At 47.8% G+C, this 27,507-nt stretch overlaps 3 protein-coding genes and 1 pseudogene across 4 annotated transcripts; 2 read left to right on the top strand and 2 right to left on the bottom strand.

Moving 5' to 3' along the window:
• Positions 1 to 5,916: 5,916 nt before the first annotated feature.
• Positions 5,917 to 7,213, bottom strand: LOC123060508 (aspartic proteinase nepenthesin-1-like; annotated as a pseudogene).
• Positions 7,214 to 10,203: 2,990 nt separating this feature from the next.
• On the top strand, positions 10,204 to 13,936 carry LOC123060505 (UDP-glycosyltransferase 1). 2 transcript variants are annotated; one of them, XM_044483255.1, is made up of 2 exons: positions 10,204 to 10,762; positions 12,695 to 13,936. In XM_044483255.1, the coding sequence occupies exons 1-2, from the start codon at positions 10,269 to 10,271 to the stop codon at positions 13,731 to 13,733; spliced, it is 1,533 nt and encodes a 510-aa protein (XP_044339190.1). In that variant the 5' UTR covers positions 10,204 to 10,268; the 3' UTR covers positions 13,734 to 13,936. The 2 variants fall into 2 exon arrangements, with proteins under 2 accessions (XP_044339190.1, XP_044339191.1); XM_044483256.1 differs by lacking the exon at positions 10,204 to 10,762 and adding an exon at positions 10,775 to 12,351.
• A 5,283-nt stretch (positions 13,937 to 19,219) lies between these two features.
• LOC123060503 (prefoldin subunit 6) lies at positions 19,220 to 23,375 on the top strand. The gene is made up of 6 exons (XM_044483251.1): positions 19,220 to 19,477; positions 20,003 to 20,206; positions 20,308 to 20,378; positions 20,468 to 20,592; positions 20,674 to 20,734; positions 23,001 to 23,375. Exons 2-6 carry the CDS (start codon positions 20,113 to 20,115, stop codon positions 23,052 to 23,054), a joined length of 405 nt encoding a protein of 134 aa, XP_044339186.1. The 5' UTR covers positions 19,220 to 19,477; positions 20,003 to 20,112; the 3' UTR covers positions 23,055 to 23,375.
• A 625-nt stretch (positions 23,376 to 24,000) lies between these two features.
• Positions 24,001 to 26,792, bottom strand: LOC123060501 (tRNA (guanine(10)-N2)-methyltransferase homolog). The gene is made up of 6 exons (XM_044483250.1): positions 26,442 to 26,792; positions 26,116 to 26,327; positions 25,688 to 26,005; positions 25,537 to 25,611; positions 25,308 to 25,382; positions 24,001 to 24,703 (listed from the first exon to the last, which is right to left on the bottom strand). The coding sequence occupies exons 1-6, from the start codon at positions 26,641 to 26,643 to the stop codon at positions 24,158 to 24,160; spliced, it is 1,428 nt and encodes a 475-aa protein (XP_044339185.1). The 5' UTR covers positions 26,644 to 26,792; the 3' UTR covers positions 24,001 to 24,157.
• Between the last annotated feature and the right edge of the window lie 715 nt (positions 26,793 to 27,507).

Below are 27,507 nucleotides of genomic sequence, written 5' to 3'. Positions count from 1 at the left end.
GCCAGCGTTAAGCATGAACATTATATCTGGATCTTGTTTGATGCGAGACGGTTATTCATTTAAATCAGAGAATAATGGTTGTTCTATTTACATGAGTAATATCTTTTATGGTCATGCACCCTTAAGGAGTGGTCTATTCTTATTAAATCTCGATAGTAGTGACACACATATTCATAGTGTTAAAGCCAAAAGATGCAGAGTTGATAATGATAGTGCAACTTATTTGTGGCACTGCCGTTTGGGTCATATCGGTATAAAGCGCATGAAGAAACTCCATACTGATGGGCTTTTGGAACCACTTGATTATGAATCACTTGGTACTTGCGAACCGTGCCTTATGGGTAAGATGACAAAGACACTGTTCTCCGGTACTATGGTGAGAGCAACAGATTTGTTGGAAATCATACATACAGATGTATGTGGTCCGATGAATGTTGAGGCTCGTGGCGGATATCGTTATTTTCTCACCTTCGCAGATGACTTAAGCAGATATAGGTATATCTACTTAATGAAACACAAGTCTGAAACGTTTGAAAAGTTCAAAGAATTTCAGAGTGAAGTTGAAAATCATCGTAACAAGAAAATAAAATTCCTACGATCTGATCGTGGAGGAGAATATTTGAGTTACGAGTTTGGTGTACATTTGAAACAATGTGGAATAGTTTCGCAACTCACGCCACCCGAAACACCACAGCGTAATGGTGTGTCCGAACATCGTAATCGTACCTTACTAGATATGGTACGATCTATGATGTCTCTTACTGATTTACCGCTATCGTTTTGGGGATACGCTCTAGAGACGGCCGCATTCACGTTAAATAGGGCACCATCAAAATCCGTTGAGACGACGCCTTATGAACTATGGTTTGGCAAGAAACCAAAGTTGTCGTTTCTGAAAGTTTGGGGCTGCGATGCTTATGTGAAAAAGCTTCAACCTGATAAGCTCGAACCCAAATGGGAGAAATGTGTCTTCATAGGATATCCAAAGGAAACTATTGGATACACCTTCTATCACAGATCCGAAGGCAAGACTTTTGTTGCTAAATTCGGAAACTTTCTGGAGAAGGAGTTTCTCTCGAAAGAAGTGAGTGGGAGGAAAGTAGAACTTGACGAGGTAACTGTACCTGCTCCCTTATTGGAAAGTAGTACATCACAGAAACCTGTTTCTGTGACACCTACACCAATTAGTGAGGAAGCTAATGATGATGATCATGAAACTTCAGAACAAGATACTACTGAACCTCGTAGATCAACCAGAGTGAGATCCACACCAGAGTGGTACGGTAACCCTATTCTGGAAGTCATGCTACTAGATCATGATGAACCTACGAACTATGAAGAAGCGATGGTGAGCCCAGATTCCGCAAAATGGCTTGAAGCCATGAAATCTGAGATGGGATCCATGTATGAGAACAAAGTATGGACTTTGGTTGACTTGCTCAATGATCGGCAAGCAATTGAGAATAAATGGATCTTTAAGAAGAAGACTGACGCTGACGGTAATATTACTGTCTACAAAGCTCGACTTGTCGCAAAAGGTTTTCGGCAAGTTCAAGGGATTGACTACGATGAGACCTTCTCACCCGTAGCGATGCTTAAGTCTGTCCGAATCATATTAGCAATTGCCGCATTTTATGATTATGAAATTTGGCAGATGGATGTCAAAACTGCATTCCTGAATGGATTTCTGGAAGAAGAGTTGTATATGATGCAACCAGAAGGTTTTGTCGATCCAAAGGGAGCTAACAAAGTGTGCAAGCTCCAGCGATCCATTTATGGACTGGTGCAAGCCTCTCGGAGTTGGAATAAACGCTTTGATAGTGTGATCAAATCATTTGGTTTTATACAGACTTTTGGAGAAGCCTGTATTTACAAGAAAGTGAGTGGGAGCTCTGTAGCATTTGTGATATTATATGTGGATGACATATTACTAATTGGAAATGATATAGAATTTCTGGATAGCATAAAGGGATACTTGAATAAGAGTTTTTCAATGAAAGACCTCGGTGAAGCTGCTTACATATTAGGCATTAAGATCTATAGAGATAGATCAAGACGCTTAATTGGACTTTCACAAAGCACATACCTTGACAAAGTTTTGAAAAAGTTCAAAATGGATCAAGCAAAGAAAGGGTTCTTGCCTGTGTTATAAGGTGTGAAGTTGAGTCAGACTCAATGCCCGACCACTGCAGAAGATAGAGAGAAAATGAAAGATGTTCCCTATGCTTCAGCCATAGGCTCTATCATGTATGCAATGCTGTGTACCAGACTTGATGTGTGCCTTGCTATAAGTCTAGCAGGGAGGTACCAAAGTAATCCAGGAGTGGATCACTGGACAGCGGTCAAGAACATCCTGAAATACCTGAAAAGGACTAAGGATATGTTTCTCGTTTATGGAGGTGACAAAGAGCTAATCGTAAATGGTTACATCGATGCGAGCTTTGACACTGATCCGGACGATTCTAAATCGCAAACCAGATACGTGTTTACATTAAACGGTGGAGCTGTCAGTTGGTGCAGTTCTAAACAAAGCGTCGTGGCGGGATCTACGTGTGAAGCGGAATACATAGCTGCTTCGGAAGCAGCAAATGAAGGAGTTCATATCCGATCTAGGTGTCATACCTAGTGCATCGGGTCCAATGAAAATCTTTTGTGACAATACTGGTGCAATTGCCTTGGCGAAGGAATCCAGATTTCACAAGAGAACCAAGCACATCAAGAGATGCTTCAATTCCATCTGGGATCTAGTCCAGGTGGGAGACATAGAGATTTGCAAGATACATACGGATCTGAATGTAGTAGACCCATTGACTAAGCCTCTTCCACGAGCAAAACATGATCAGCACCAAGGCTCCATGGGTGTTAGAATCATTACTGTGTAATCTAGATTATTGACTCTAGTGCAAGTGGGAGACTGAAGGAAATATGCCCTAGAGGCAATAATAAAGTTATTATTTATTTCCTTATATCATGATAAATGTTTATTATTCATGCTAGAATTGTATTAACCGGAAACATAATACATGTGTGAATACATAGACAAACAGAGTGTCACTAGTATGCCTCTACTTGACTAGCTCGTTAATCAAAGATGATTATGTTTCCTAACCATGGACAAAGAGTTGTTATTTGATTAACGGGATCACATCATTAGGTGAATGATCTTATTGACATGACCCATTCCATTAGCTTAGCACCCGGTCGTTTAGTATGTTGCTATTGCTTTCTTCATGACTTATACATGTTCATATGACTATGAGATTATGCAACTCCCGTTTGCCGGAGGAACACTTTGTGTGCTACCAGACGTCACAACGTAACTGAGTGATTATAAAGGTGCTCTACAGGTGTCTCCAAAGGTACATGTTGGGTTGGCGTATTTCGAGATTAGGATTTGTCACTCCGATTGTCGGAGAGGTATCTCTGGGCCCTCTCGGTAATGCACATCACATAAGCCTTGCGAGCATTGCAACTAATGAGTTAGTTGCGAGATGATGTATTACGGAACGAGTAAAGAGACTTGCCGGTAACGAGATTGAACTAGGTATTGAGATACCGACGATCGAATCTCGGGCAAGTAACATACCGATGACAAAGGGAACAACGTATGTTGTTATGCGGTCTGACCGATAAAAGATCTTTGTAGAATATGTAGGAGCCAATATGAGCATCCAGGTTCCGCTATTGGTTATTGACCGGAGACGTGTCTCGGTCATGTCTACATTGTTCTCGAACCCGTAGGGTCCGCACGCTTAAGGTTTCGATGACAGTTATATTATGAGTTTATGCATTTTGATGTACCGAAGTTTGTTCGGAGTCCCGGATGTGATCACGGACATGAAGAGGAGTCTCGAAATGGTCGAGACATAAAGATTGATATATTGGAAGCCTATATTTGGATATCGGAAGTGTTCCGGGTGAAATCAGGATTTTACTGGAGTACCGGGAGGTTACCGGAACCCCCCGGGAGGTATATGGGCCTTAGTGGGCTTTAGTGGAAGAGAGGAGAGGTGGCCAGGGCTGGGCCGCGCGCCCCTCCCCCCTAGTCCGAATAGGACAAGGAGAGGGGGCCGGCGCCCCCTTCCTTCTCTCTCTCCTCTTTCCCCCTCCCGAATCCTATTCCAACTAGGAAAGGGGGGGGATCCTACTCCCGGAGGGAGTAGGACTCCTCCTGGCGCGCCCTCTCCTGACCGGCCGCACCCCCCCCCCTTGATCCTTTATATACGGAGGCAGGGGGCACCCCTAGACACACAAGTTGATCCACGCGATCATATTCTTAGCCGTGTGTGGTGCCCCCTTCCACCATAGTCCTCGATAATATTGTAGCGGTGCTTAGGCGAAGCCCTGCGACGGTAGTACATCAAGATCGTCACCACGCCGTCGTGCTGACGAAACTCTTCCCCGACACTTTGCTGGATCGGAGTCCGGGGATCGTCATCGAGCTGAACGTGTGCTAGAACTCGGAGGTGCCGTAGTTTCGGTGCTTGATTGGTCGGGCCGTGAAGACGTACGACTACATCAACCACGTTGTGCTAACGCTTCCGTTGTCGATCTACAAGGGTACGTAGATCACACTCTCCCTTCTCGTTGTTATGCATCACCATGATCTTGCGTGTGCGTAGGAAATTTTTTGAAATTACTACGTTACCCAACAAGAGCCCCCCAGCTCCTCCGCACGGGCGACAAAGTCACCCATCGAGCACGCCGTCGGCGGCCTCGGCGCAACACCATCACTCACCTGACTACTTACCTGAACGGACTCCTCCTCTTCGTCGCCACCCCCCAGCGCCCAGAACCTGCTTCCAGAGGGGAACGGGCCAGGGGGCCGCCCGCCGAGCGAGACGCACCACCGAGCGCGCCCCACCGCAGGACGCACCGCCGTCCATCTCTCCGCCGCCGCCACGGGGTTCCCCCCGCCGTCGCCCGCGGAATCGCCCCCCTGGTCGCCAGGTCACACGGGAGCCGTTGGGTCATCCATACGCGTTCCGCTATCTTGAGCCAATCGAGTCGTACCTCTCTCAAAATAATATTCTGGCTAAGAACACTCAGATGAGCAGAGAAAAACTTACTACTACCATGAACCATACAGGATGCCTGCTAGCAGGGATCCCCCAAATTGCAGAGCTGGGTCTCATCTCATGTGCATTTCAGATATTTTCTCCAATGCTTCTATTAGCTTCCCAGCTCCACCAAGGAGGTGGATTATGCATTTATGCATCCATGGTGGAAATTCTGCAGACGTTGAGAAAGTAACCCTTTGTTAATCAAGCCAGCAGTGAAAACACGAGTGAATGACACTGGAGCATTCTGGAAAACATATGGATGGTCTCCTCACCGTGAGGACCAGAGAGCTTGCAACGTGGGCCGGTGGGCGTTGAGCTCCAGCCTGAACTTTGCACCTGCACAGCGTCCCTGACAGCCCGCTCCACGGCGCCGCTTTGAGCAAGGGCAGGAACGTGTACATTGTTATAAGTCGTGTGGCCAACAAATTACACTCCGTTTACGACAAAACATAAGATGATGTATTTTTTTTCTGTAGTGATTTATGCGGAGTGCCCGTGGAAATACACTCCTTGGCGTACAAAAAATTTCATGTAGTGTTTCTTTCATGAGCAATGCTATACGCACGGAATATTTTTACAGGGTATTATAGAGTGGCTTACCTGGCTGATTTTGATTAGGTAGAAATGAACTGACGGGCCCATCCCCGCTGAAAATTAAGAGAGGAGAAGATTAGTTTGGAAACAACCCGTTATGCTCAGTAAACTGTCCGTGTGTCTAGGATTTTTGTTCTTTCACAATCCTATTAATTCTCGAGCCACCCCTTTATTCATGGAAATGGTTTGAATGTCATTTGATCCCAGATGCTGCCATGCATGAAAAAATAGTGCATCATTTAAAGTATCCAGGTAGACCTCATAGCTTACTACAGTCGGTGGGGACAAATGACAATTGCCCTACGGTGATGTCAAACAACAACTGTATGTTCTGTTGCTGGAAATTGCCCAGCACCGAACTCGAAGCCGACGTCGTCCCAACAATGCTTAAGCAGAATGAGGAGTCCTCCTCGTTAAAGGACATGTAGTTGCCCCATGCAGCCTCATATCCGCACCGCCGGCGAAGTGCAGCACCATGTCCGGCATGGCTGGGAGCTGCCGCACACCGGCAGGAGCCGGGAAGCAAGGGCTCTCCAGGCTCGTCGTGTTGAGCGCCGGCTGGCCCAACACCTCGGCCACGTGGTCGGCGACCACCCTGAAAGCACTTTCCACGAGGACGGTGAAGATGGTGCCGGAGTCCACAATCATCCCACCCGTGCCGTCGGCGTGCAGCTCGAAGGATTGGTTCGGGATCGGCAGGCGAGCGTCGCCGAGCGATATGCCCTCGAGAGAGACATATTACCGTGATGGACTCTGCGGGCTCTGCACAAGCGGCGTCGACTGCACGGCGGCGGGGCCAGCTCGGCGAGGGAGCCGAACAAGACATGGCTACCCAGGCTGGTATTGTAGAAGTCGGTGAGGCAGTAGGAAAACTTCTCGAACCCTAGCTGCGCCACGAGAGACAGGCTCCCGCGACCGAGGCCGACCAGCCCGGTGGAGTTGTACCAGTCGCCCCCGTTGTCTCTCCCGCAGCCGAACGCGACAGCTCCGGCAAAGGGGGCCGGTACTTGGCCGGGGCCAGAGCCGAACGTGAGCGTCTCCGTGCCCAGGACGCCGGCCGAGTGGGAGTCGTCGCCATAGGCGTAGCGGTAGCCGCAGAGGGAGCTAGGGGCGCATCCACGGCTCCACACGGGCAGGCACGCGTCGCTGGAGCAGGTCAGAGGGGAGAAGCTGGACGAGGCGGTGGGGACGGGCGTGTCCTGCGGGAAGCAGAGCTTGCAAGGCTGACACTGCGTCCAGGTGAGGTCGCTGCCGGTGTCGAAGAGGGTGACGAACGGCACCGGCGGCGTCCCGATGGCGAGCTCCATGAGGTACTCGGCTTGGCCCGAGCGGAGCCTTGGCCCGGCCTCCGAGCTGGAAAACCCCGTGGCCGCTTGGAGGCGGCTTCTGTGTGCGGCCCGGCGCATCAGCTCTGCCTTGGTGAAGCCGCCTTTGGAGTCAATGTGGGTGAGCGTGAAGCGGTGGCCGGAGCCGGACGGTGGCGGCGCCGCTGAGCTGACCAGTGAGGCAAGCACAAGCAAGCTCAGAGCTTGTAAGTGATCCATGAAACTGAGCATGTGGATGATCAGTGCAAAGCTGGCTAGTGTAAACTTGAAAGAGCTCTGCGGTCCGGGTTTGAAACTTCCATGTCATTATCTAGGAGAGTTTTTGAGCAACTAAATTTTTGCCATCTTCCTCTTCCAAGATTCTGCACCTTAATTATGACAATGTCAAGATCCACAAGGTAAATGACAACACTAAGTTATGTAGTAGTGGAACGTTAACAATGTTTGGAACGGAATGGGCATACATTATTTAGCATCCATACGTATAGGGCGGAAGAACTGATAATAGGGCGTTAGAGCATAGTTGGACAGCCGGTTTTACCAAATTATAGAGCGTTAGAACTGATAGAACTCCTCCGGCCTCTAAACCTGGTGCCGCCATTTGCAGCCACTGCCGTCGCTCCCACTACCAAAAAAAAAACAAAAAAAAAACATTCGTAGCCAAGTGTTTATACTTACGCGGAGTGTTATTTATCGGGTACTCTCTTATAAACACCTAAGGCTGCGTTTGGACTTTGGAATCGATGTAATTGAATACAAGTGTAATTAATTTACAGGAACTTACTGGCCAAGAGCTATTTTCGGCTGGATACAAAAACAACGGGGGAGGTCTGTAAGTTTTATACGGGGTATTTAAAATGAAAATGCCAATCCAAGCAGGGCCTAAGCCGAGTACCTTCAAAAAAGGACACAGTATAAAGCGGACTCTCAGCATATCACACGCTAAGCCGAATACCGCTAAAAATGTGTTCATCTTACGACAAACACTTACACGTACCTATGGAAAACTACTCGGCTTACAGACAAGCCTCGGCATTATATGGCTGCCATTTGTCCATCCTCAACGCACTTAACGTCTGTGTGATGGCGGGCTATATAAGCCAAGTTCCCACTAATGTTGTGCTCGGCTTACAATTTCCTTTTAAAGAAAACTCCAGCCCCTTCGCCTTCATGTAAGCCGGGTGTAGGAACATAAACACTCAGCTTAATTTTGGGTCCGCTTGGCCCTCCGTCTTCCTACACTTGAACATGGTTACATGGATCCCGCCGTGGCTTAGACCTATTCTGCCTTCCGGCCGGCAAGGCCCTCCCCCCGAACTGCACCGCCAGCAGCCACCGCGCTCGGTGCACTGCAGCCGCCATCGCTGGGGGGTTGCACCGTGAACCACCACCTCGACGCCGTCGCCGGTCTCCACTCGGGGGGAAATACGGATGTCTCCTACATTACCCATAATAGAGTTTTGCTACACTTACGTCAGTTAGTATTGGATGACATGGTCTTTATTTGATTGGATAATATTGGGAGGACGGCCCCACCCCGTGAAATTCAGGGGGGTGTTTAATTAGTTTAGGAAGGTTACGTTGGAATTTTCGTAGAGTTTTCATGGGTGTAGCGTTCGATTTGAATGCTACATGAACTAACCCCCTAACAGTGTGGTTATTATTTCGCATAGTTTCTTCTTTTGTGATAGAATCTTTTTCGTGTCTTTTGTGTCTATTATATTGTGCGTGTGATCATCGTCGTTGACAGAACTCCCGTCGATCTGCTAAACAATTTGTCGTTCCCGCGGCCCTAATTTTTGAACAGAGTCGTTGCATCAGACATGTGTCCACTGAATCTTTTTCTTTTTCTTTTTGAACAGGAGGCATTGCCATTGTACCTCTTTGCGACATGAAGTCTATACGCTCTGTTGGTTAGCTTTGCAGGAGCGCAAGCTGCTCACCTCGGTTTGAGGCTTGGCTCTACCGCGGGTCATTAGAGATTTTCTTCTATAAACATATGCCGCCAAGGGCTAGTTTTGACTGGTCTCGTTTTTTGTATATCAGTGTTGAATATGATGCATTGCCTCCACTGGCGTCGCTCCAAAAATGGACTCATATTTTCCAAATCGATCAAGTTCTTTTTTCTGCAGAAGCTTCTGACTGGCAAACAGCCAAATTCAATGCATCGAATGGCGTCCTCTTAAAAAAAATGCATGTCTTGGGCTATTTTTCTTTCGTCCACGGTTTCACGTTTTTCCTTGTGTGACGTAAAAAAAGCCGGTGAGGTCATCAACCAAATCACAGGAGTTCTAGAATCAAAACAAAACCTGGCAATATGGATGCGCCACGCTTCACTTCAGTCACCAGAGAGTTTGAGTGGACCTGCACTGTATTGTTGCCATCCAATAAAATCAGACAATAACAAACCTTGGTTCATTGCTAATCGCCGCAGGTTATCTGTTACAGTACTAAAACTAGGGAGTCTCTTTCAGACAGTGTTTCTTTGGTTTTGTGTGCGCTGAGTAGCGAGGACAGACAGTGAAACAAAACGGAAAAGGAGGAGGCGTTGCCGTCGTACCTCTTTGCGGAAGTTAAGTTTATATCAATGTTGAATAGGATGCACTGCCTCCAGTCCACCGGCGTCGCTCCAAAAATGGACTCGTATTTTCCAAATCGATGGAGTACTTTTCTCTGCAGAAGCTTCTCACTTCCAAAGGCCTGAGGGGATACAGACCATACAGAGTAATCTTTGACTAGACTAATATGGTCGACAAGAAAATTCCACCCGCTGTCGCAGTACACTGAATCTCCACATGGAAAATAATGCACTCCTGTCATATTATTGGCATTTACCAGCTGGCTCTGCCTTCCACAGGCCACAGGCTTCAGAGTTGCGTAGCACCATGCATATACGGCAAGTCGGCATCAGAGTTGAACATCATCCTGGCAGCCAAATTCAGTGCATCGAATGGCGTCCTCTTCTTTGACCATAAGCCGCGCCGGGGGTTAACCTGCGCCATCCGATGCCCCATCGGACCGCCTGGACGCCGCCTTTCTGGAGGTTCAGAACTTGAGAAGATTCATTCATCCACATGGCCGACTCCATGAGTCCATGGCTGACGTTAGAGCATGCGTCACTAGCAAGAGGTGACCAAGTTGATACGCTGCACCCGTTCCAACGTCAGCTCGTCAACTCAACTTCACCTCGTGATATATTACTCACCACGGTTGCCATTGCACCGCTTCCAAGTCCTCCCAGCTTGACAAACTCCACTAGCACTTTTGCTGCCACAGCCGATTAGCCATGACCCTCTCCGGCAGCGGCGATGGCCAGAGCGGCTCCGTGAGGGCGCACTTCGTGCTGGTGCCGATGATGGCTCAGGGCCATACCATCCCCATGACCGATATGGCACGCCTGCTGGCAGAGCATGGCGCGCAGGTCAGCTTCATCACCACGCCGGTCAACGCCGCTAGGTTGGAGGGCTTCGCCGCTGACGTGAAGGCGGCGGGCCTGGCGGTTCAGCTCGTGGAGCTCCACTTCCCGGCAGCGGAGTTCGGCCTACCGGACGGGTGTGAGAACCTCGACATGATCCAATCAAAGAATTTGTTCTTGAACTTCATGAAGGCCTGTGCCGCGCTGCAGGAGCCGCTCATGGCGTACCTCCTTGAGCAGCAGCGCTTGCCTCCTAGCTGCATCATATCTGACATGGTACACTGGTGGACCGGTGACATCGCAAGGGAGCTCGGCATCCCGAGGCTCACCTTTAGTGGCTTTTGTGGCTTCTCGTCCCTTGTCAGGTACAAACATAAAGAGGCAAACCTTGTGAGTACTGGACATATTTTTGCTGCTATGATTAATTAAGTATTTTACTTCAGTAGTAGAGGACAGATTACTGTAAATTCCTTCCAGAAAAGAAAAAAACATACATATATAATAGAGTGCACAAGATAATAAAATCAACGTGTGTACTACCTTACGTAATGAAACATGTAATTCAAACTGCATAAGGAAGTACAGAAAATAAGCATTTTTCATCAGATATTTGCTAAGCCAGTTACAGCTGGTTGATGCGTCAACGATGTCTGCACTTCAACGTATTTTAAACAACTAATATCATCTTGCAGGCACATTATTAGGGGGTATTAAGTTCTTTCTAGATATAAAGTTTATTTGGTCTGTGTGCATGAAGCAAAATGAAAACAAGGAGCCTCGGTCGTACCTCTTTGCGTCAGGAAGCCACTGGGTTGATTAGGATGCATTGCGTCGCTCCAGAAATGGACTCATATTTTCCATATCACTGGGAGATCCTTTTAGCTTCTCACTAACAAAACCCTGAAAGGATACAGACAAGAAAATTCCACCCACTGTCACAGTACACTGAATGACTGAATCTCCACACAGAAAATAATGCACTATCATATTATATCGGCTGGCTCGGCCTTCCACAGCCTTGAGAGTAAAGTAGTGTGCATATACGACAAGTCAGCATCAGACATGAGGATCATCCAAATCCTGTAAAAATAACTCCTCTTTGAGCGTGACAGGCGGTAGCGGTGGTTAATCTAAGCCCTTGATGTCTGATCGGACGGCCTGGACTCCGATGATTCAGAACTTAAGAAGATTCATCCACGTGGCTGACTCCACGAGTCCATGACTGATGTGAGAGCATGCGTCACTAGCAAGAGGTGACCGATTTGATATGCTGTTGCATCGTCAGCTCATCATCTTTCCTTAGGAAGACATAGCACCAGGAGCTATATGTATACACTATAGTTGCCACTGCGACCATCATCAGATTGTGCCCAACACATCGTGCTATCTTGCCGGTGTCACTGTCTTCCCAGTTTGACTGACTCCACCACCAGTCCTTCTGCTACAATAGCAGATCAGCCATGACCTTCACCGGCAGCGGCGATGGCCAGAGCGGCTCCGCGAGGGCGCACTTTGTGCCGGTACCGATGTTGGCGCAGGGGCACACAATCCCCATGACCGACATGGCGCGCCTGCTGGCAGAGCACGGCGCGCAGGTTAGCTTCATCACCACACCAGTGAATGCATCCAGGTTGGCAGGCTTTGCAGCCGATGTGGAGACGGCGGGCCTGGCAGTACGGCTCGTGGAGCTCCATTTCCCGAGCGCCGAGTTCGGCCTACCGGACGGGTGTGAGAACCTGGACATGATCCAATCCACGGGTCTGCTCTCCAACTTCATGGATGCCATCACTGCGCTTCAGGAGCCGCTCAAGGCATACCTCCGTGAGCAGCAGCGCTCGCCTCCGAGCTGCATCATATCCGACCTGATTCACTGGTGGACTGGGGACATTGCAAGGGAGCTTGGTATCCCGAGGCTGACCTTTAGTGGCTTTTGTGGCTTCTCGTCCCTCATCAGGTACAATCATAATAAGAGGCAAATCTTATGAGTAATTAATTTTGTACTATGCATATTATTGCTGCTACAATTAAGTGCTTTACTTCATCAGTGGACGAAAAACTAGTGTAAATTACCTCCAGAGAGAAGAAAGCATTGAACATATAAAAGGCTACACCTGAAAGGATAAAAAGAATGATCTGAGTACTAGTTTGTGTGATGAAATATGTAATTTACACTCCATAAGGAATCACAGACAGCAAATGTTTTCATGAGCAAGTTTTTAGGCCAGCTATATCTGGTTGACGTTTGTCAAAGAAGTCTGCTCTTATACGTATTTGAAACAACTACAACCATCTTGCAGGTACATCACTTATCACAACAATGTATTTCAAAATGTCAAAGACGAAAATGAGCTCATCACAATCACAGGGTTCCCTACGCCACTAGAGCTGACAAAGGCTAAATGCCCTGGAAATTTTTGTATTCCTGGTATGGAGCAAATCCGTAAGAAGTTCCTTGAAGAGGAGCTGAAAAGTGATGGTGAGGTAATTAACAGCTTCCAGGAGCTGGAGACATTGTACATTGAATCCTTTGAGCAGACGACAAAGAAGAAGGTCTGGGCGGTCGGACCAATGTGCCTCTGTCACCGAGACAACAACACTATGGCCGCAAGAGGAAACAAGGCGTCAATGGATGAAGCACAGTGCTTGCAATGGCTTGATTCAATGAAGCCAGGCTCAGTGGTCTTTGTCAGCTTTGGCAGCCTCGCTTGCACTACACCTCAACAGCTTGTTGAGCTGGGACTGGGACTTGAAACCTCCAGGAAACCGTTTATTTGGGTGATCAAAGCAGGAGCTAAGCTTCCAGAAGTCGAGGAATGGCTCGCAGACGAGTTCGAGGAGCGTGTCAAAAATAGAGGCATGGTCATAAGGGGTTGGGCGCCACAGCTCATGATCCTGCAGCACCAAGCCGTTGGAGGATTCGTGACGCACTGCGGGTGGAACTCAACAATAGAGGGCATCTGTGCAGGTGTGCCCATGATCACATGGCCGCACTTTGGGGAGCAGTTTTTGAATGAGAAGCTGCTGGTGGATGTGCTGAAAATCGGGATGGAGGTTGGAGTGAAAGGAGTTACACAGTGGGGAAGTGAAAACCAGGAGGTTATGGTTACAAGAGATGAGGTGCAGAAAGCTGTGAACACCCTGATGGATGAGGGAGTGGCTGCAGAAGAGATGAGGGTGAGAGCAAAAGACTGCGCCATTAAGGCAAGGAGGGCTTTCGATGAGGGAGGTTCTTCGTATGACAACATAAGGCTATTAATTCAAGAAATGGAAATCAAGACGAATGCATGTCGTTCAGTGGTTGATACAGATGGTAATAAGCTCTCTTTTTTGGTGTAAACATAAAGTAAAAGAGCCTATAGCGTATTTATCATTATAAAGGATTTCTTTTACAAACAACCGGTAGCTTGTATCAGGATCACTGTCTATTCTGTTGCGCAGATTTCATATTTTTGGGAAAGGGGATATCCCCGACCTCTGCATCATACTGATCCACACAGCCATATTTATTAAAAACAATCAGAAGTTCGGTAGTTTCATAATGATTACACGGTCTGCTTCTCCAAATGGCATGCTCTACTTTTCATTTTGCTACCACTTACTCATCAGAGTTGATAAGAATTCAGAAAGGAGAAAAAATGAAATAAAAGTATGCACATTATCAAAACTAAGACTAAAAGCAAGCGATGATTCAAGGTGAATAATCCAAAGGAAGATAAGGAAGTGAAACCCACATAAAGCACATATGAATTTAGAAACTTATGTTTGACTTAGCAGTGTGACAAACATGGAATCTCAAGGATCTCTCCATACTAAAAAGAGGCTCAAGGTTACCTAAAATAAGGTTCTCTTGTACTGTTTACATGAGAAGTAAATGAAGGATCAAACTCAAGACTAGTGAGCAAATCTATTGTTTTAAACGCGCTGGTTGATGCTCCTAGTTGCCAAAATCAATCTAATCCTGCAATTAAGTCTTCTAAACGGATAAAAGTATGTACTCAGTAAAATAAAAAGGAGCCTATAGTACAAATAACCTGTTGTCATTAGAAAGAGCCTATATATCATTGGAACTAATTTTATTTTACAAATAAACCGTTGCTTGTATTAGGCTCGCTGGTGGGACCGTGATTGTTTAGAGATTAAACAGGGTCCAAATGACAGCAATATCAATTGTCTACGCTGTTCTGCAGGTTTCATGGCAGTCAACATAATGATTACATAGTCTTCTCCTGCAGATGTTATGCTCTCCTTTTCATTTTGCTACCACTTGCTCATCAGAGTTAAATAAGGGTTCGGAAAGGAGAAGAAAATGAAATAAACTGTATGCACATTATCAAACTGAAACTAAAAGTAAGAGATGATTCGAGATGAATAATTCAAAGGAAGAGAAGGAAATGGAACCCACATAACGTGCATATGACATTAAAATCTTATGTTTGACTTAGTAGTGTGGCAAACATGAAATTTCAAGGATCTCTCCATACTAAAAGAGATAAGGATCACCTAAAACAAGGTTGTCTTGTACAGTACTGTTTATATGACAAGTAGCTAAAGGGTCAAAGCTCAACCCCAGTGAGCAAATCTATTGTTTTGAACGTGCTGGCTGACGCTCCTGGTTGCCAAAATCAATCTAAACCTGCACTTTCGTCTTCTAAACGGATAAAATTACGTAGGAGTATTTATCTAGCAACTGGGGGCACAAATAGGAGTGAATAAGTTCAAATAAACCATGGTTAAATAAAAGAATATAAACAGATGACTATTTCATAGGAAGTATCCAGATTTACTGAGCAATTATGACAGGCATGGTCAAATGTTCTATATTCAAAGTAGGACAGTGTGTTGAGTTCCTTACAAAGTCAAATATGAACTAGGCAATGGGAAAGATGTAGACTGGAGGAAATAGACCAAACCTGGTTTCACTATGCACCGATGAGCGATGACTCTCACTTGATCTGGAGCATTCTGTAAAACATATGGATAGCCTCCTCACCGTGAGGACCAGCGAGCTTTGGCAAGTGAGCGTTGAGGTTGAACTCTAGCCCAAACTTAGCCACGACGTGTGCATGAACGGCAGCCGGCTCCATGGCGCGCGCATTGAGCAACAGCGCGCGTAGGGCGTGGCTCCGCGCGCCAGGATGCCCACGTACACCCGCAACAGCATCCTCGGCGCCAGCAGCCACCGCCGCGAGGCGCCCCGGCGAGGAATTTCATCGAACGGGCCACGGGCGGCATGTGCTTGCTAGCCTTCCGCGCGCGCTCCTCGCCGCGAGATTGTCGCATTAACATTAACCGCGGGTAGTTGCAGTGATGCGCAGGGAACGGGTCAGCAGAGGAGTCCAGGCGGTGGCGCCCGGCGAGCGTCTGGTCCACGAGCGACGGCGGTGGCGGACTGGCAGTCCACAGGCGATTGGCCAAGGAAGGAGAGGGCCAGAGGGGGAGAGAGAGGAAGGGGAGGAGGACGCCGGCACGGTGGAGCAGGAGGGAAGCCTGTCGCTGGACGTGGACTCGTCGCAAGCTGCGCTGCGGCGGCGAGCCGGCCGGCAACCGACGGCTTTTGGTCGCGGCAAGCAGGCTCGCATTCGTCCCCTGTTGCTCACAAATGGTGGTAGCAAAAATTAATATGATGGTAACAAAAATTAATACGATGGTAGCAAAAAATAAGTTGCTCCCAGCAAAATCAAAAGACGGTGATAGCAAAATTACAGCCAGTTGCAGCAAAAATTCAAAAAAATAGGTTTGATGTACCAAAAGGAATTAACCAGTTCCAACAAAAATTTACATTGGCTCCAGCAAAAAAATCCATGATTGCAGCAAAAACAAGTCGCCCCCGACAAAAGTCTTTCACATGTCCTTGCAACAAAAAATCTAGCATGTTCCAGCAAAAAAACTTGCCGGTTCCAGCAAAAACGAGCTCGACGCCGTCTTGCTCCAGCACCGGTGAAAAGTGGTTGCAACTTTCTGACGCCCGGTTCCAGCAAATAAAATATGTGGTTGCACCACCAAAAGCCGCCGTCTTCGCCGCCGGCACTGATGCCCTCCTCGCCGCTGGAGGCAGCTTCCTCCGCACAAGGTGTCGACCTTGCAGCACATCCACCAGCTGGTTCCAGCAAAACAAGGCATCGGTTTCAGCAAAAAAATAAAAAATTCATTAAAATCGAAAGGGGATGGTAGCAAAAAAAAAGAGGGGTTGTAGCAAAAATAACGGGTGGATCCAGCAAAACGGACCTGGTTCCGGCACAAGTTCATCGCCGGCATGATCGATTGCAACTTGGTCGCGGCGGCTAGACGACGAGCACGGCCCTGACTGCGGGAGATGGGGAAGGAGATGCGGTAGGATGTGGATGGGGACGACGACGAGCGCAGCTCCCTGATTGCAGCAGGATGTGGATGGATCCAGCTGCCGGCGCCCTGGCGACGAGTGGATCCAGCTGCCGGCGGCCATGGTGACGAGTGTCGCTCCTTGGTAGCGGGTGGGGAGGGAGATGCGCGAAGGATGTGGATGGGGATGAGCCGCCGAGCACATGCGTGAAGAGATAAGGAAGGCTGGATGGTGCGTGGGGCTCACTAGCCACGTGCTATTGTTTTGAAGACCGCATGATCAACAGTAGATCGCACGGACGTGGTGAGACCGGCGGATCGCTCCGCCGGTCAGCCGGCACAGATCGTTTCCCTTTTCTTTTTGGATGGACCTCCCCTGTATTTAGCTCATGAGATCGGGAATAAAGAAGATTGTGAAGCTTTTTTTTCCAAGGGAAGGGTTTTTTTAGCAACCAAGGGAAGGTCATTGGCTAGCTTCCAGAGCATCTCTAGCCGTTGGAGCCCCAAGAACATCACCGAACCAAAAAAATGGTGTCTTAGGGGCCAAATCCTTTATCCAGCGAAAATAGGAGTGCACCAGTCACACCCCATCCCAACCCAAAGTTTATGAGAAAAATGATTAAGGGCCAGTTCTTTTGTGGCTTCTACCAGCTTATGGCAGAAATAAGCTAGAAGCCCAAAAGAACTTGTTTTGAGAAGCTGACTCAACTTATTTCCACCGCTAGTTCCTTCATGATGGAAAAAAGCTGGGGGTAGAGTAGCTTCCCGCAGCTTATGACTTAAAACTGAAGGGGTATATCAAAATGGCACCGTTGTTCGCTCAAATTACAAAGGAAATACCCCTCCCAGGTCCCAGCCCGCGTCACCCGACCCGACCCCCCGCAGAAAGGAAACCTGTCGCCTCGCTCGATCCCCTCTCGCTCTCGCACACCGCGAAGGCTAGGGTTCCTCGCCGCCGCCGCTGCCGCCGGTCCCTGGGCTCCTCGTCGCGGCTAGCTCCGGCCACATGGAAGGTGAGTAGGAGCCTATCTTCCGCCGCTTCTTTGTCCTCTGGCGCGGCTCCTCCCTCGCAACAGCTCCTGGTCGGTCCAGCCAGGGCACCACTCCGGCGGACGGCGCCCCACTCCGGAGCACCGAGGCGCGTCGCAGCTGGCCGGGAGCCCGAGCCAGAGCAGCCGTCGCCAAGGCCCTGGTTGTGCGCCCCCGCTGTTCCCCTTCCATACTATTCAAGGGTATTACAGACTATTCACCTGACAGATGAGGAAATAAGCTAAATGAAAGGAAGTGAAAAGAACTGGATAGCTTATTTTCATGGGCTTATTTCCACAACAGCTTATCTGTGACTTATTTCTAGAGTAGCTTATTTCCACAGCGGCACTCAAAAGAACTAGCCCTAAGTGGGCCAAGAAAAAGGACATATGGGGAGGCACGATTCGCAAAAACTTCCGCCGGCACCCCCAAGAGCCCCCAATGCGCTGGTTTTGCCGGTGCTATTTTGACGTCCCGGGGAGGAGGGGGGCTGGGGACGTGGTTGGGCCGTTATTTTTTGGCAAAAAAGCGTCGCCGATCTCCATGTCATCCAAGCCACATTTGCACGTCCAGTACTACCTCCAAGGAGGTGGCTCATGCATCGGGTCCTCGTGGGGAGGGGGGCAAGAAATGCCACTCCGAGGCGGAGGGGGCTGGTAGCAACGCTCGACAGTGTCCACCAACTCCAAGGTGGCGTCGGCCTAGGTCCCCCGCGCTGCCAGGGGCTTGGGCCTCGATCAATCCAAGACTACCATGGAGTCGGACGCATGCCGCAGGCGCTCGCTCAACACCCAACTCTTCCAAGTTGGGTTGGCCGTGTCCGAGCACGCCATCTGCCTACAAATCGAGGAGGTGGCAGAGTGTCTGCATCGCGACAGGCGGGAAGGAATGTTGCGATGCTTGGCATGCCTTCTGCCACTAGCATGACGATGACTCGGACGGCGGCAACGACACCGAAGATGTGAACAACGATGAAGGTGTCGGCGGCCTCAGTGGCTATGCCTACAAGGTCATTGTCTGCTACTTGGCCTAGTTTAGTTTAATTTAATTCAGTTTTATGTCGAACTTGTTAATTTCATCAATGTATCGAGCTTTCGTATTACGTGTTCGATTTGTTTCAAATATGCCGACATTTGATGATCATGGGTGCATGCCCGACATCCGAGTGGATTTCCGCGGAGACGTTCGGACATGTGTGTGGACATTTCGCGATTCATGTTTTTTCAGATGAATTTGGTGATCCATGTTGAACATTGCCCTTAGTTTTCTTTTTGAAGATGCCCTTAGTGTTTTTTTTTGAACAGGCCCAGATATCTAGCCGAGGCAGCCTGTCCAGCCTAATTTCATTTCGATTCAATGCCAAGGCCTTGAATATCTACATCCAAACAGAGCTTTAGTGTTTTTTTTTTTGAAGATGCCCTTAGTGTTTTTGAACAGGCCCAGATATCTAGCCGAGGCAGCCTGTCCAGCCTAATTTCATTTCGATTCTCAGGCCCAGACCAGGCACATATTTCCCCCGCATAGAGCCCAGGTGACCAACCAAACAGGCCCACCCACCGCCGCTCCCGATTACTTCAGCCGCCGGCCGCCGCCACCGCCGCCATCCTCGGCTAGAGCTTCTCCGTCCCGTACCCCTGCAGACCGCGATCTCCGCCTGAACCACCGGCCGGGACTGCTGCTCCGCTTGCTCTCCCCCGTCGGAGATCCGCCCGGAGCGACTTTCGTCTTTCTGGGTAAACCCTAGCCTCAATCGATTCTTGCTTTTCTTTCGTTCGTGCTGCGAAAAATCCAGGCTTTTCGAGGGATTCCGTGCGCCTCTTACGGAGTCTGCTGTTGCCGTGGACGTTTGTGTCGGTGTGACTGCGTCGGAAATTCGCGGGCGCATTCGCCGCTGGCTGTATGCTCGGGATCTCGGAGCTCGTAGGATTCTCATTTGGAGCGTAGAGCTGGGCGCCGGATCCCTTTGTTTATTATTTATTTATTTTGAGATGCGCCAGAGAACTACTTGATCTTGCTGCCCGGGATGGTGCTGCCCATTGCTTTGTGCTTTTTTTGGCGGTGTAGATTTCTGCTTCTGTGACTGTCTCATACGCCCAATCTTTTGCGCCAAACATTTTCCTAAACCGTAGTGTGGTTTGTCGAGAATACAAATGAAATATGTCGGATAAGAGTTTGGACGCCATCCATGAGCTAGCTATGCCCAAAGGAGCCACCTGCAAAGATTTAATTTAGTTTTGTCGCTCTCCATGCTGTTTCAGGTTGTTCCGAAGCTGCAGAAGCCCAAACCCGGAAACAGAGTAGACGGCGCCGCATCTATATTTGCACTCCCACGCTTAAAGCCGAGGCGGCGGAGGAAGCTGTGACAGCCATGGCGTCGTCGTTGGCAACGGCACCGGCTGCTGTACGCGATATGCAGTGCGACCTCGAGTCCCAGGCCAACGCCCTCAGCAAGATCCAGAAAGGCACGTGCGCTTTCCCGGCCCGCAAATCCCTTGAGAGTGAGAGAGGAACCCGTCCCTCCCTGCTTGCAACCCTAACTCTATCTCTTCTGCTCCCCTTGCAGACATCTCCAAGAATCACGAGGTCCGCAAGCAGTTCACCATCCAGGTCGGCGAGAATGAACTCGTCCTCAAGGCATGAACGCACGCTTCCTTGGTTCAACTCTGTTCTGATTGGTGATTTGCGTGAGTACCTGGTTTGATCTAGTTTGGCTTTGTGCGTAGGAGCTGGAGCTGCTGAATGAAGGGGCGAACGTGTACAAGCTGATCGGGCCAGTGTTGGTCAAGCAGGACAATGCGGAGGCGAAGGCCAACATCAAAAAGCGCATCGAGTACATCACAGCTGAGCTGTGAGTGGCTATGAGCTGATCTGTATCGGTTTTGAATTGTGTTGATGCTGTGATGAAGGTGTGGAATTACTTTCTTTGCAGAATGAGAATGGATCGGGCGCTTAAGGACTTGGAGGAGAAACAGAATAGCAAGAAGGAATCGGTATGTTACTGTTTTCTTGTCAATTTTGTTTGGGCTACTTGACCACATAAGGAAAACCATTAGAAGATGATATGTGGAACTTACCTAGATTAATTTTTGGTATGTGAAAACTGTTTGGACTTGTTTGGAGTGCAGGAGCGACTTTAATTGTCTTGGTAAACCAGATGTTCTGTCATCTCTGTGATATTTTTGAACAACGTAGTTATGGTTTCCTTGAATTTATAGAGCTGCACAATGCTAACATGCGTGGCACTTTCTGAACTTTGTCTGTATAGTGCATTATAGTTTGAAAAAAAGTAAGTTGAGCTGGATACAGTGACACTGATGGAAGTTGAAAAATGACTGACGTTGTCCTAGAAAAATGATAATGAGGTGATTTAATAAAGGGGGAAACTACAGAAAACCTATGGTCCTGAGTGGAGAAGAAATTAAGACAGGATTAAAATAATTCCAGCATCAGTACTAATTAAGACTTATGAGAGGATTCAGTGCATGAGAGAGAACGGAATGGTGTGATAAAAACGTGGTAGTACTTGTATATATGTACTGTGAGCTCATGCTACCTTGTTTCCTTATCTCATTATCTGTTTTTAAACTTAATCCGGCTAGTTAGGATTATTTGGCAGTAGCCATCACATGACCAAATATCTGCAACATAAGGTGACATCAATTTTGCACTCCTTCAATTGTCAAGCTTTCCTGACTGTTATCCACAGCTTGTCAGAACCATTCCGGTGGCAGTTCCGGTTTGACTCTTGGTATATAGAATGATTTGGTAACAGGCTAATCCAGTGCGCTATTCCAGGGGATAAATAATCAAATTTGTACATAAAACAACAAGGTTCTGGTTCCCTGGCTTGAATTCAACTCGGAAACCAAACCCAAGTAGCTTGCTGGCCCAGTGATGCTGTGGTATCTTAGACAAACGCTGATCAAGCAAAAATTTCAAACGATAATGGTCTATATGCACCACAAACGTGCGCCCCCATGGTACGGTCGCCAGTACTGCACAACATGTACAAGGCCGATGAGCTCCCTCTCATAGGCTGCTAGTTTGGCATGTTGCCAGAGGCCCTGAACCTTGATGCAAAATAGCCCCGAACCCGCTGCCCAACGTATCGCATTCCACCACAAAGTTGAGGGCCAAATCAGGGAGGTGCAGAACAGGCGCTGTGGTGAGAGTGGTCTTCAAGGAAGCAAAGGCTGTGGCGGCCTTAGTTGTCCGTACAAATGCTTCCTTCCGGAGGAGCTTGGTGAGGGGTGCAGCGATGGTGGCATGGTGCCAAAGTCACGGTTGAATTTACGATGGTAGCCAGCTAATCCTAAGAAGCCAGACACTGCCTGTACAGACTTGGGTGCTAGCCAATGAGCTACAGCCTGAACCTTTTGTTGATTTATAGCCACACCCTTGGATGAAATCACGTGCCCGAGATATGTGACAGTGGTCTCGCCGGAAGAGCACTTAGAGCGCTTGATGAAGAGGTGGCGTTGATGCAGTGTGAGGAGGACCATACAAACATGTCGGAGTTGTTCTGACAGGTGCGGTGTAGGATGGAACAGCTACTTCCTATTCATGTGAGCAGTAAATGGAGAAAAGCTGTGTGGAGGCGATAGATCCTGAAAATGCAAATCGCGTTTTCCTATTTTACTCATCCAAATTGCATATACTTGCCTTAACAGAAAGCCTAACAAGAACTAACCAAAACTGGTTTCCTAAAAATCCTCCAAAAACCCGTTTTCCAAAATCCCACATCTAATTATCAGTATCCAAACAAACCACTTTGGCCCTTTTTGATTCACATTAATCCAAGAACGCGGGAATATGAAAAATCTAGGAATCAGACGGCATAACATGTTGAAGCATATTATATATGCCTGTTGGTTACTGGAAACACATGAATACGAAATAGGAGTTTTATTTGAAAGGTTAGGTGTGTGCCATATTTGTCACGGAAACAAAGAAAAGTTTCTATGAGGTTGGATCTAACAGAAATATTCCTTTGGAATTGCACACAAAGTAGTCCCAAGATTTTATGGGTTCTAATCTTATAAATCAAATAAGCTTTGAATTAGGAAAAAAAAATATGGTTTTGAATAAAAGAGGCCCTTAAATTCTACCTCCATGATGGTCATCCTCGTCACGACCATTCACTACTGTACCATTAAATTAACTACCCGCAATACTGTATGACTGTATTCAGTTACCTCTGCAATGCTCGGAAGAATTGTCCAATTTCTTTTTGTTAATGTAATTTTTGCCAAGCAGATAATCAAGCTGCAACAGAAGATGCAGGCTGTACAAGCAAAGGCGCAGGCGTAAATGAAGGGCTCCCTGCATTAGGGCCTTCGTCCTCCCAAATGTATGGGTCTGTACAAGGCGAAGTTAGTTGCCTTGTGTTATCTATCCCCTAAAAAGGTGAAAGAAATCTGTAGTGTTCAGAGATTGAGAGAAGTTCCAGGTTTGTGTAGTGAGAGATTTTGTTTGAGAGTGGATACTCGGTTGAAGATGTACCTCTTGCTGGTTTCTAGTGATATGGTTGAATTGACTTTTGTTTCGAGAAGGAATTGGATCAATTTTTTCATGTACCACTTTATTTCTTCTATCTTTGCTTATGTTGATTAATAGATTCATTTTTGGCAATGGTGTTGGGAAGTTTTTTATTTTGTGTGGGAGACCTTGATATTTGAGTATGTCAATTCTTGCTGGTTATCATAATCTTGGAGCTAATTCTGTCTGACATCTTGGAGCGCCGTGTGGGCTGGTCTGTTGCGTTTTATAATAACATGATGAATCCAATGGTATTTCCAATGGTATTGATTTGATGGTGTATATGTTAATATATTTGTCTATAAACTTGTGTGTGTTGGGGTGGGGGAGTCGCATAATTGATTGAGGAAAGTAGCCGAATGTTCGTGTTAGACCTGATTGATATTGAACCATCAGAATAAGTATGCCTCCGTTGCAACAGGCAAGCACTTAACTAGTTGAATCAATATTCGTTTTCTTTAGCTTGTACCGACAATTTTTGGGATTTGAAGGGGTATTAAGGATTGGTCGGAGTGATTCACTGTATAAAATTAAAAACATTGGTTTTCTGGGAGTAAAGATTTTCTTGGGAAGTACTACCCCTGTACACTAATATAAGGCGTTCTTGCAGTTCAATTTAAACTGCAAAAACGTCTAACAATAGTGTACAGGGGAGTATTAGAGTTGCCTGTAGTCTGGAAAAAATGGGAAACTAAAGCGGCAGCCGGAACGCAAGGTAGGAAAAATAAGTGAAAAAAAAACTACAGCTCCTCATCAAAATGAGCTAGCGTGGCATGATATCAAGTTAGTGTACATCATACAGCTCCTAGCACAAGCCACACAAGAGCCCTTACAGAAAAGATAACAAAATTGTCACCCCCAGAGTGTTTTCATCACTACACGTACTTGCCCCTGTACTTCGGCTTGGAATCTTTATCAAATTTGGGCTTCCCATCATGCTCCGCGGGGCTGAACACGGCAGAGTGCAGGTTGCCCTCCTCCATCCATTTCTGGTGCTTCTCCCTGAACTCCTGGTGCCGCTCCTCGCCGATCCTCTCGACCTCGTCTGTGTAGGGGCCGACCTTCACCATCGTCAGCAGAACCCGGCTGTACCGCAGGCTTAGGATCTGCTCGCAGGAGGAGAACAGCTTGAAGCAGGGGTGCTCCGGGAATTTTGCCACGTCGGCAACATCATCCTCCCGCAAGACAGGATAGAAGAAGACGAGCCTGCCACCAATCACCAGCATTCTCGCTGCAAGGAGGAGAAGGTCGTGAACGCATTCTGCAAGACTGTATGGCGCGGTTGATGGAATATGGTTCTCTCTCTTGTCGTCCGGAACTATGTACGGAGGGATGATGCCTTTTAGGAGCTTCCGACCGCCCGACTTTCGCCCACCAGCTCGGACACCATATGGGGGGTCGCAAATGATTGCATCAAATATCTGGTGACAAAAGCAGCAGCAGTTTATCATTTCTTGTGACCAAGATAATAGAATAAGACTGTATCCAAGGGGTAGCGGGCAACTTGCACAGAAGATAACCTCCTAAAAATAGCATCCAAGGAAAGATGCAATGTTCAGTTGTAGACCACAATGCAATGTTTTTATTTTTGCGTGGCCCACAATGCAATGTTAACATAGTACATTTGTTCTATCACATAATAGTCTAAAGGTTGATATATCACACAGTAGTTTATACATTATATGCTCCAAGTACTGCTTTCAAGGAGTATTAAGCAAATATAGCCATGAATTATTTTCTCATGGGACTAACAAACAAACATTTCATGGTGAATTTGTTTCAGAGATGGCTATACCAACCACATGAAGGTCATACAAGCATTCAACTATGTGACCGAGTATCATGTCATGTGCGTCCATGCAAGATTTCAAGCACAACTACAACATTCGGTGGCATTAATTTGCGCAAAAGGGTCAGTTGCTGATACTTTTCTTCATTTCCAATCGGTCACCAATGAACAATTCCAAAGCTGCGATAGTAATGCACTGAAATATTGCATAAACAACAGAAAATGCAGGATAGTACCTCCTTCAATCCTGGACGCCAAGGTGGCAGGTTGTTATCTGCTCGTAGCACACACAAAGGCTCTGGCAACTTGTACTGAATAAGATAACATGGTCAACACATTACATGAAACATAGGTATCCACCAACTCACGGACTAAATAAGATGTCACTACTTCAAGATACTAATAATGATTATTCAGATGAGACTCATGGCAGCCATGCAAGAAGCTTCTCTGAACAAAAATTACCTGCTCAAAGTTGCTCCAAATATTGCAATCGGGGCCACGACCATCCCGCACAACTCTTATATCAATATCTGCACCCTGAAAGAACTTAATAAGCATGACATTGCCTAACAAAAAGGAGAGCGGTGTATTTATTTCTGCGATAAGCACAAACCATAGTCATGGCTCCAAAATGTGCAGCAGCCACTAAAATGCTCCCGGTGCCAACAAAAGGGTCATACACAAGTTTCCCAGGCTGTGCGAGCCCTTGGTTGGCCATGAGAAAGGCCATTTCACAATCCATCGCAGTTGGGCCAATGTACTTCCTGCTCTTCAACTCATATGTCGGCACTACATGCCTATCTGCTGCTCCAACCAGCCGGCCAAAGAATACCGTCTTCTGAGCAACTGGTGGCAGGCCATTTTGTGGCCCATAATCATCAGTCTCCAAGACAAAGAACTTGTGATCGGGCTTCTTCAAATTAACACGGCCCTAAACAAGAGGAACAGCACCGATTATATAAAGGAAATAACAATTGGCATTCACAAATGCCTTGGAACTAATAGCACAAGGTAGAAAAATTGTGGCACAGTGGCAGCAACCTCGAATGGAATGTAGGTGAACCTCTTTATAATCGCATTCTGTTCTTCGAAGCTGACCGCCTTGCCGAAGCTGTCGACGATAATCTTGAACGAGCTTTCCGGCGTCAGGTACGGCAGCTTCCTTTCGTCCGGGTACGCCCGTATCGCCTTCTCCAGTTCGTCGTAGGTGGCACCCTGCCCCCACAGCTCATAGATCCCCTTCACGAGCAGGCCTGGCACACGCAGTGTCCGGGATAAACGCGAGAAGCTAGGCAGCGGCGCATATCATGCAGGTTACGGGCATGGTACCAGAAATCAATAAACGATGACGAGGGCAGCTCGCTTACTGCGGTTGGCGATCTGCGCGGCAAGACGCTCGTCGCCGGGGAGGCGGACGAGGTGGAAGGGGGAGTCTTCGTGGTGATTCTCGGGCATACGCCACTCTACAGCGGCCCCGCCGCCGGGGCCGCCGAAGAGCTCGGCGAGCGACTGCACCTCCGGCCGCCGGTAGTCGAGGAGCCTGTGGTAGAAGACGCAAAGGTACCACATCTCTCCCACTCTGTTTTCTGCGTGGCTCCGGCAGGTCGACGACGGCGGAGGGGGTGGCGTCTCCGGCGGCGGCGGGTGGAGGGAATCGAAAGCTGCGTGCGGGAAGGAAAGATTGAAGAGAAAACCTACGTAGACCACAGCGCACAGTGGGCTTATCGACTCTACGGCCCAGACTGTAATTGAACTGCGCCCGCACTGCCAACAGCCCAGAATTTTTTTTCCCAGAGTAACTTTATAGAAGAGAGAAAACAATGTACAAGAGTTTGTGGTGCATAGCCAAAGGTCACAAGCCGACCGAGGCCACGTTACAACTCCAACTTCACACACTACGTTAACTCCTCACAAAATGGTGTCGACTCCATGCCCTCTCGCTCTCGCCCAAGTGCGAAGTTCATCAAGAATCCTGTTCACAAGATCAGCCACCAAGATGGGTGTAGCCACCAAGCGGAAAACCCGTTCATTCCTTTGCTTCCAAAGGTGCCAACACACTAGCATCACCAAGCTATCAAAAGCCTTACGTGTCTCCTTATCAAGCCGATTTCTGGTACTACCCCACCATGACTCCAGAGTATCGCTCACCATCGGTGCTAGGGCAGGGGTAGTCCTCGTGTTGGAAAGAATGTTGTGCCATACTTGACGTGAGTAGATGCACTGGATCATAAGATGATCAACGTTATCCTCCTCCTGGCCACAAAGATAACATGGTGAGGGGTTATCTTGTAGCCCATGCCGCAGCCTTCTATCGGATGTCCATATTCTATGTTGCATAGCGAGCCACATGAAAATCTTGTAGGTGAGAGGTGCCCAACACTTCCAAATCCAATGCGCATAGGTCACACTGATCGCACCCTTGAAGAGCATTTG

This window comes from Triticum aestivum, chromosome 3A (assembly GCF_018294505.1).
Source record: "Triticum aestivum cultivar Chinese Spring chromosome 3A, IWGSC CS RefSeq v2.1, whole genome shotgun sequence".
NCBI classification, from domain to species: Eukaryota; Viridiplantae; Streptophyta; class Magnoliopsida; order Poales; family Poaceae; genus Triticum; species Triticum aestivum.
This window is presented reverse-complemented; position numbering and strand designations above follow the sequence as displayed.